The sequence below is a fragment of the Pteropus vampyrus genome, unplaced genomic scaffold, assembly GCF_000151845.1.
Source record: "Pteropus vampyrus isolate Shadow unplaced genomic scaffold, Pvam_2.0 Scaffold129, whole genome shotgun sequence".
Classification (NCBI taxonomy): Eukaryota; Metazoa; Chordata; class Mammalia; order Chiroptera; family Pteropodidae; genus Pteropus; species Pteropus vampyrus.
The window spans coordinates 391,426-401,403 of record NW_011888910.1 but is presented as its reverse complement, the minus strand read 5'-3'; the positions used below and the strand labels follow the sequence as shown (position 1 = coordinate 401,403).

Sequence of the window (9,978 nt, the reverse complement as noted above, 5' to 3'; positions counted from 1 at the left end):
TAAGGAAATAAGAAGTTAGTTATGTTACCAGGGTTCTTATTTTGTTTTGAACCATTCTTATGGAGTACTTGTGGCCAGTTTTTTACTCTAATTTTTCCATAATAAGAAATTTAAAACTTATAGAAAGGTTGAGAGAATAAAATAATGAATCCTCATGTACCCATCACCAACCTTCAAAAATTCTCAACTTATGGCTGATTTTGTTCCCTTTATAACATTCCATACATCTCCCTACCCACAATCCTAGATTCTTTTGAAGCAAATCTCAGAGTATATCATTTCAACTATAAATATTTCAACATCTACCTTTAAAAGACAAAAACTACTCTTAAAAAAAAAAGATACAATAAGACTGGCTCTCTACCCCCTCCCACATGCATGTACACACTCAACAAATCTTTAATTTCCTTAAAAATCAAGGAAGCATTCCCTCAATGTCCCATAAATGTTTTTTTAATCTCTCAGTTTGTTTAAAACAAAATCTAAATAAGATTCTTACACTGCAATTGGTTGATATTTCTTAAATCTTTTTTTTTAATCTATAGATTTGGCCTCCATCACTTTTTTCCTTGCATTTTGTTGGAAAAAAAAAAAAAAAGTGAGTCATTTGTTCTGCAGTTTTCCCCAGTCTGTTTTTTGCTGAATGAATCCCCATGGTGTAATTTAACACGTTCTTTTGTCTCTTCTCTTTCCTGTAAATTAGTAGTTAGAACTAGAGGCTTAATCAGATTCAGAGTTTTACTTTTTGTTTATAAAGAATATTTCAGAGGTGAACTATGTACTTTTAACAGGATGTTGCTAGCATTCTGTCTTCATTTATTAGCAGGAATATCTCCATAAAGAAAAATTTCTTCTCATCAACTATTTGGTTACTCTGAGAATTGCTCACATATAAAAGGCAAAATAAAACGCTTGGTCATTTCCCTTTATTTACCAGCTTTAAAAACAATGATTTGGTTCCCTAGTATTCTCTAAAGATTTTTGTTTTTACATGTTACTGTGACTCATAGATTTAAAAATATTTAAAGTTTTTCATCCATTACAGTATTTCTCTTTATTGGTGCTTAAATTGTCTTGTCTTTGTCCAATGAGAACCTATTCAAGTTGGCTCTGGAATGCTTTATGCAAAACTCTAGTGTTCTGTAGTAGCTTCTTTGCTTTCTGGTATGAACTGATGATCCAGGCTCATCTTTTACATCTCCTGGGCCAGACTTGGAATCAGTAGGTCTCTAAATACCACTAGCATTTAAAAATGGTATTTAGAGACTGAGCGGTAAGGGTGCCGACTGCTACTGGTTTGGTCATTATTTCTAGGCCTTTCTGTGGACAGGCTAGGAAATAGATATTTTTATTAAAAAGAAGAGATACATTATAAGTTCATATTCATAGTCAAACTTAAATTCAGGACTACAGAGTTTTTAATTATCCTTCTCTGTCTTATCTCTTTCCAGTTCTCGAGTCACAAACATAATTACTCATTTGCTTTATCATCAATTTAGCCAAATAACAATACCAATACTAGCACCACAAAATGATTACTGAAAATAGTTTAAGGTTTTTTGTTGTTGTTTTGAAGGGATATTCTGCTAGGCATGTGCAGTCAAATTACTGTGTTTTAAAGTTACTTGGAATGTCTCTGTGTGGCAATGCCAACTCTAGAAACATAGGTTTGCTTTTTCTACATTTTACTTGATTTGGGGGGGGCTGCTCCTTAAATTTAATTTTCTCTTAATTATGTAAAATAATTACATGGCTCCAAAACAGCATTTCTAAAAAATAGATATTCAAAAACATCTAGTTTCTATCCCTATCTCCTTTATATCCTATTCTATCACTCTCTCCTTAGATAATTAAATTTTTTTATGCCACTATTGTTTTAAGTAACCATAGTTTAGTCATAGTTTATAAGTAAATATATATTTTATGATTACCAACTGTCATTAGGTAAAAGTCTCTCTAATTATTTTGGTTGTCTGAAACTCATTCTGTTGATTATATAATAGATTCCTCAGGAAAGTCTCATGTGAACAATATTCCTAGAGTTTTTGCATGACCCTAACAGGTTATCAGTGCTCCCTATACCTGCAGGTATACTGTGTATACATATATTTTATTACATGGTATATGAGACAGACTTTATCCTGATATTTAATGGTCTGACAGTTACTCTAATAATCTAACTAAAAATGAGATCAGGATGTTAAGTAAAATTCTAGTTTATCCTACCTTATAAGGGATTTTCTCTTGATCAATTCAACTCACATTTAAATTCACCAACACAATCCCTCCCAACTCCTATAATTTCTGTACTTATTTGAACACTTTTTTTTGCCTTTAATTTTAATCATCCATTTTTTGCCTATCTGGCTAAAATCTACTTTTTCTTTTTAAGCTCAAACATCACCTCCTTTATGAAACTCTTCCTCTCAGCTCTGTTGAGAGTTGTTTCTGGAGCTGTTTCCTTCTCTGACATCTCAAGTACTTTGTGCTTATTTTATCGTAATAATTCCATAATTAAAATTCTTTGTTTATATGTCTTTCTTCTCCCTAGATGGTAAATATCCTAGAGGTAGAGACTGTTTCTTATTTATTTTTACATATCTAGTATGTCAGATAGCCAGCGATCCATTCTCTTCTTCTGTCTTCCTAGCAACACCCAAATATTATTTGGAGTGATAAATGTGCCTACAACAGAGACTGCTAGCTGTTTCCCATCTGCCCTCCTTTTTGCTACATGAAATGCAGATGTCATGGTTGGAGCTCTCAAAGCCACCCTGTAAGCATAAGGATAAGAGCAACACCCCAGGGAGATATAAGGAAAACTCAGGGAAAAAGCTGACTCAGGCAAAAAGTAGAGCAGCATATAGTCCTGGGCTTTGGGTATTGTGAGAGAAAAATAAGAACTTACTAAAGCAACTATTTTTCAGTTACATTACTAGTAACTAAACACATTCCTTACACATATACCTGGTACTCAATAACTACTAAATAAAGAATTCGAAGAATGAAGTTTGCCAAAAATGAAATAAGGAGCTTGTACAGGAGCATATGCCCCATAAGCGAGCACTTCAGAAATGCTGACTAACATTTGTCTCTCTTCTGCTCCACTGAGAGAGGCCATGACATCTTCTCTATGGCCGGAAAGACACTGGTGCAGAAGACAATGCCTCCACCCGGTGACACCACCATGCTGATACTCAAAGAAAGGGTCCCACTGGAATCTCTGTTTATAACATTCACTGGAATCAAGGAAATAAAAGATTTGTATAAAGTTGGAAGGAAAACAGTCAACTGTTCAGAAATACTAGCAAACACAGAAAGAGAGCTTAAAATATTATAACAGAACTTCAATAATTTAAGTAACGCTGCCACCATGTGGCATTTAATCCCTTCTTTTAGAAATAAAATGTTAAAAAGATGACTGTTGCTATGTGCGTTGTTAACTTTTTAAAATATATAAGCTATAAACAACTTTAGTTTTAATCTGGTGCCCAAATGCCCTCGTCCTTTAAATTTATTTATTTAAATTAGTTTCAAGTATACATTACAATGGTTAGACATATATATAGTTCATAAAATGATCCTCCCAATTGCTCCCTACCTCCCCTGGCCCTCCACTTAGCTATCATATGAATGCTAACTGCATCCCCTCTGCCGTGCTCCCCATCCCTGTGACCAACTATCAACTACTAATTTGTACTTCTTTAACCCTTCACCCCATTCTCCCAGCCCCCCAACCACCCTCCCCTCTGTCTGTCAGTTTTTCTTAAAGCGAACTACATTTAAATGGTATAGAGAAGACAAAATGTCAAGGAAGAACTGATATCTCTGCTTCACTATTCCTCTCTGTCTAACAATGCAATTCTGGGTGAAGATCACTTGTAGTAATTAGAGGATATTATTGTTTGGACCAAGATAGAAAAGAATAGTAAATAATATAGATATCCTTTTAACTCCAAAGTTTTTAAAACGCTTTCAGATTTTCTCTTCCAATTTGAGGGGAAATGTTAGAATATAATATACTGAAAAGTATACGTAGGACAGCTTCCATGCTACACTTAATCTTCAGGAAGACCAACTGGGGAGGTTACTATGTGAAAAGACTGGATAAGGTATATGTCGAGAAAAGGAATTATATTATATTTAGTTGAAAATAATGGCTCAAACTTAGCTGACAAAATATTTTTGAGTCCTTCAGAGACCATTCTTCAATGACAATATAAGAATGCCTTGCTTCATGAAGGATGGGTCTGCGTCTGTCTCATTCACAGATATAGCACTGCTTCCTGACATTTCTCACACAAAACAAGTGCTTACGACATTTAAATAAGCTTATATTATCATACCCAGTGTGAAGTCTTATTGTTTAGGAAATATATTCCTCAGATAATGCTTACACCATTTGCTTAGCAAATTCCTATTTCCTTTAAATATTAAAAAAATTGAACTCAAATTCATAAAAATATTGTAAATTCTGATTACATTTTTATTTGATTGTACTTGCTACAATTTGTCTCTTAATGTTAACAGTTACCAATATATGTCAGTTACTAATAACTATAACAGTTACTATAACAGTTAACAGTTACTAATAACTATAAACCAGGGATTTTTAAAATATTATTTAATTTTCACAAAACCTCTGCAATATATACTATTGTTCCCATTTTTAAAATAAGAAAACTAAACCTCAGTAAAGCAAGTAATCATTACTAGCAAGAGGAATACCAGGATTTGAACTCAGATATGTCAAGATCCAAGGCCCATCCATGTTCTTTCTACTCTTCAACACAGCCTCCTCTCCAAAAGGATCTCAGAGGGCTTAACAATACAGAATGCAGATACAGTTGTCCCTTGGTGCACATAGAAGACTGGTTCAAGGACTCCCCTGCAGATACCAAAATCCAAGGATGCTCAAGTCCCTTACATAAAATGGCATAGTATTTGCATATAAACTAAGTACATCCTCCCATATATTTTATAGCATCTCTAGATTACCTTAACACAATATAAATGCTTTATAAGTAGTTGTTATACTGTATTGTTTAGAGAATAATAACAAGGAAAAAAAAAGTCTGTACATGTTCAGTACAGACACAACTATTATAAGCCTAACTACATAATACATGTCAGCAATGTTAACTTTTTTTTCTTGAATATTTTCAATCCGCAGATGTAGAATCTGCAGATATTCCTGTCCTCTCAGACATGTGCTCTTGGCAACTATCTTCTATCCTACTTAAAAAGGGTATTGGCTTCAACAGGAAGTGAGTTCTTGAATATGACATACTCAACAGCATATATGTAACACTTCTTTCATCTTCCATTAAAGACTCAGTTTCACTTGTATAACCCTTTCACAGAAACCATCTGTATTATTTAAAGAACACTGATATAAGTATAATGACACCTGTATTCTAGGGATAATTCAGCCACTAATTAGCTGCATGACTTTTCACACATTACTTTCCATCTCTGGGCTCAGTTTCTATGAAGTGAGGGAGATGGATTAGAGAATCCATCTGAATTCCAAAATTCTATGCTTATTTTAATATAAAGTAGATCTTTAAAGGTATATTTACAAAATCTTTTAAAATAAAAACTATTCAGTTTTCAAATTAACCAGACTAGCAAAAAAAAAAAAATGACTTATGAAAAAGATGACTTATGACATCTGAATGTCACAAAACCCAAGTTTTAGTCCAAGTTCTGCTACTTGTTCTTCTGAATCATAGTAAGCACTTACAGTGCAACAGACATCATTTTAGGCATTTTGAATAAAACAGAAAATAAGAAAGATAAGTCTCTATTCTCATTGTGCCTATATTCTAATGAAGACAGATAATAAACAAGTAAATAACAAGAAAACTATCAAGTAAGACAGAATTCTAAGATGGCTCCTGAGATCCCCAATCCTGGAGTATGCACACCTTTTCTCATTTATTCAAGCAAACCCTAATCTAATTGTTGCTGTGAAGATATTCTGCAGATATATTTAAGGTCCCAAATCAGTTGACTTTAAGAAGGGGAGATTATCCTCAGTGGGTCTGACTTAATCAGGTAAGTCCTAAGAGGAACTGGGCTCTTCTTGGCAAACATGAGAGGATTCCATGTGACAGAGACTCCATTTATGGCTTTGAAGATGGAATGGGTTATGTGGCAAGGAATGTGGCCTTTAGGAGCTTACAGGGGCCCCAGGCTGACAGCAAGCAAGGAAATGGGAACTTCCTTTGACATAGCAAAGAACTGAGACCTGCTATAATCACATGAATCAGAAAGAGAACTCAGAGACCCAAAAAAGAACAGTCTGGCCAACACCTTGATTTTAGCTTTGAATGACTCTGAGCAGAGAACACAGCCAGACTTTATTCTCACTACTTTATTCTACTTTAGTCTCACTAAGAAATTAGTAATAATCTTTATATAGCATAAGGAAATAGTCTCTGGATAATTTAGAGTGTACCACATTATTGTTATCCTACAATAATACTGATGAAGATAACTAACAACTATTCCTAGGTACCAAATAATATTCTAAGATACACAGATACAGACACATGTGTGTGTGCACAAACACCTATTTTTAATCTTCACAATAACTCTGAGTGGTAGGTATTATGCAGATTTGAGTAACAGAGTCTGCTGAACTCAGAAATAGTTATCTAATGCTGCAGCTCTGTCCCTCAATCTTTAGTACCCTATACCATGGGCACTGTAGTTTTAAATAGTATAAGAAGGTTTTCTCCTTTTGGCAGGTTTAGACTTCCTCTTTGGTTAGAGTCTCATTTGAAAATAGAACCCAGCTTACACAGAAGCACAAAATTATGTAACACTATTTACTATCTATCCAACAGTAGCTTAGGATGTTACTATTTAATGCACAGTGAACCAATTATATATGTATCAACCACAGTAACATGAAACAGGATGGCAGGTTGGTATCAGAATTGCTGGAACACAGCATGCACGGTGGGATGGCAGATGGTGAAGCTAGAAAAGTAGGGGCCGGGTCATAGAAGGATGCTTAGATGTTATCCTGTAGTGAAATCAAATTCAATCTTTACTCAGCTGCCAGAGTACTCTGGCAGCTGAGTAAAGATTGAATTTGATTGGGGTGATAAAGCAGGCACACAAGTCAGAAGGGATAGAGATTTATGAGGTAACATCTAGAAGACTTGGACACTAAATATGGGTCCTAAGAGGGAAAGAACAGCCAAGGATGATTTTCAGGTTTTAACTTGAGTGCATTGGGTGGGTGCTAATAGCCCAACTGAGAAAAAATATATAGAAAATGGGTCTGGAAAATTTAGACTCATCAGTCTTTAAAATATTTTTTTTCACTATATCTCACTGTATAGATGAAAACAAACAAACAAAAAAGACTGATAAACATTAAATCCTCCAGAATAGACAACAGAACTTGAGTCTAAGTCACCCGTTTCCTAGTCTTGTGCTACTTCCATTAATGGTAATGACTCTTAATCAGTTTTACTTCATCTATTTTATGCAGACATGAATAGAAAACAGAAAGTTTAAAACTAGAGGATTTCTCTTCTGTATATTAACACACTAACAGAGCAGTATTTTTACAAAATACATTTTAAATACTCACTTCAAATTCTTTCACAAAATAACGAGTTTCACCTTGAATAACTGGTCTGTGATCTAAAAGCCTTGAATGAATTTCTCCAAGATCTGTAAAGACAAAATGAAATTCAAGGTTAATCCACGCTAAGTGGCATAATCTCTAGCTTATTTTACTCTTCCCTATTTTTCATGAATATGAAGATTAAAATCTAGTTTAGACTATGGATTAAGAGGAAATCTCATCCACTGCCAGTAAATTGATATAAGTACCTTTGAGAGCAATTTGGTATTATTTAATAAAGCTGAAGACATGTATACCTAGCAACTTCATGCCTACCTATGTGCTCTAGAAAAACTCTTCACTTATAAGTCGCTATAATTTTTGATAGGTCTAAAAAAGTCATAATTAAAGAAAAAAGTTCTGGATTTTAACTGTTTTCAGTGAGTCATTCTATTCATTCTAGTTAGTAACAACTATATAAACCCATTTCCCATTTGCCCAGCGAATACTCGCAAGTGGTGCTTGCAGCTGCAGAGTTTACTCTGATAACTCATGCATTACAGACCTACCCTCAAAGTCTACCACGGAATATCTTGCTTTTATTATCATTTTCGCATCACTATAGTATATCAATAGTCTTTGGAAACAAATGACATCATTCTATTTATAGCACTCTGTTTTCAGTAGTGGTATTTCCATTTACAAAATATACTAATTCTCGATTGCTGAAAATGTCAAATCCTAGAAAACATAGCATTCCTACACACGATGCTAACATCATTCTCGATCAGTTGTTAGCCAAAGATTCATCTGACGAATCCAATTTATGTATACATTTCTGTTACATTTGGATGAGAGACAAGTTCCGTTTAGAACTAATTCCAAGAACACTTTTTATTTTTTATTTTCGCATTGAAAACCAGTCATATTTGCTTCAGCCTCGAAGAGTATCTTTATGTAAAATTAAATTAACATTGGCAGAGAGCTACACCTTTTTTTTTTTTCTAAATGAGAAATAGGTTAAGAGATAAACTTCAAAATTCCTAGAGGAATTAAATCTCCAAATAAGAACATGTACCATTCGTGTTCACTCTTTGGTATAGTCTGTTCCTCAAATTTCTTACTTTTGCAAGCATGCAATGGGGCAAATTTCAATTCTCTATTTTAAGGAGTTTTACTAGCATACATCTTGGGAAGTATGCTAAGTAAAAGAATATAAACTGAAGTACTACTTTTGCTTAAATCTTTCAATGGTTCATTACCTAGAACAGTTCTCTAAGAAGATAATAGGAGTTCATTTTTTAAAAAATTTATGCTTAGTTAAATTTGGGAAACATTAGATAAAATCAAGTTAGATTCTTTCTCCTCTGATTTTCAGATACAATTTATGAATGCCCAAGTGAGGGCTATACTACGCAGAAATTTAGGGACTTTATTTGACAAGAGAACCTATTTGCAAAGAATATCTATTCATACCTCATTGAACACCAGCATCTTTGAAACCAACTGGTAAGAGCCTAAAGTCCAAGCCTCTTTAGAAGCCACATAAGGTCCTCCACGGCTCCAGCCTCATCTCCCCATGTCAGCAATTCTGAACTATTCACAGTTTTCCAAACACACCATGCTGTCTCACGTGCCTTTGCCACAGTTCACACTATTGTCACCACCTAGAACCATTCTCCAACTCCTTAATCCCAGCTCTTCCTTCAAAACTGCTCAGACGTCACATTTCCTCAAAATATTCATTCATTTTATGCCTACTTTTTGCTCCCAGGCCATATACTTACATTATACCACTTACTATATTGTCCTGAAATTCTCTCTTCTCCAGTGACCAAATAAATTATTTATAACATCCACAGTGGATATATAAGTTAACATATATTTTTCTATATGACTAAGAAGCCACCGAGCTTTGCTGATTTGAAGAGATCTGTTTATGTGGCCTTATATAATGGGAATTTACTAAGCCTTTGGAGAGATCATTCAATTCTGTTTAGAAGTGAATAATGATCACTTTTACAACAACACCTGTGCTCCAGAATTTAAGATAGTAAAGATCTGAGGAGAAAAAAAAATTCTGAAATACACATAACCACAGAAATTAAGCTACTAACTAGTTTTGTTATAACATTATAACAATAAAACAAGCACATTATAATAATTCAGAGTTTGTAGGAGTCCCAAAGATTACAAATATGTTCTCTACAAATAACGTAAATATAAGCTACAGATTTTCACATAAGTCCAGCCCTAGCTTTGCAACATGCAAATGATTCTTTTGTTGTTTGATATACGAAAGGTATAATCTTTTATTTTCCAAAAGTTCATACTCTAATGTATGTGAGAGTTATACAAATATCCCTTCACATAAAAGAGATAAGTACTTT

General features: G+C 34.0%; 1 protein-coding gene across 3 annotated transcripts in view; it reads right to left on the bottom strand.

Moving 5' to 3' along the window:
- The window catches only part of BLOC1S5 (biogenesis of lysosomal organelles complex 1 subunit 5), a 47,266-nt gene that overhangs the window by 32,620 nt on the left and 4,668 nt on the right, over positions 1–9,978 (bottom strand). For all 3 annotated transcript variants that reach the window (XM_011367025.2, XM_011367023.2, XM_011367024.2), the window contains exon 2: positions 7,613–7,695. In XM_011367025.2, coding sequence (XP_011365327.1) covers positions 7,613–7,695 — 83 coding nt within the window. The remainder of the gene's footprint in view (positions 1–7,612; positions 7,696–9,978) is intronic.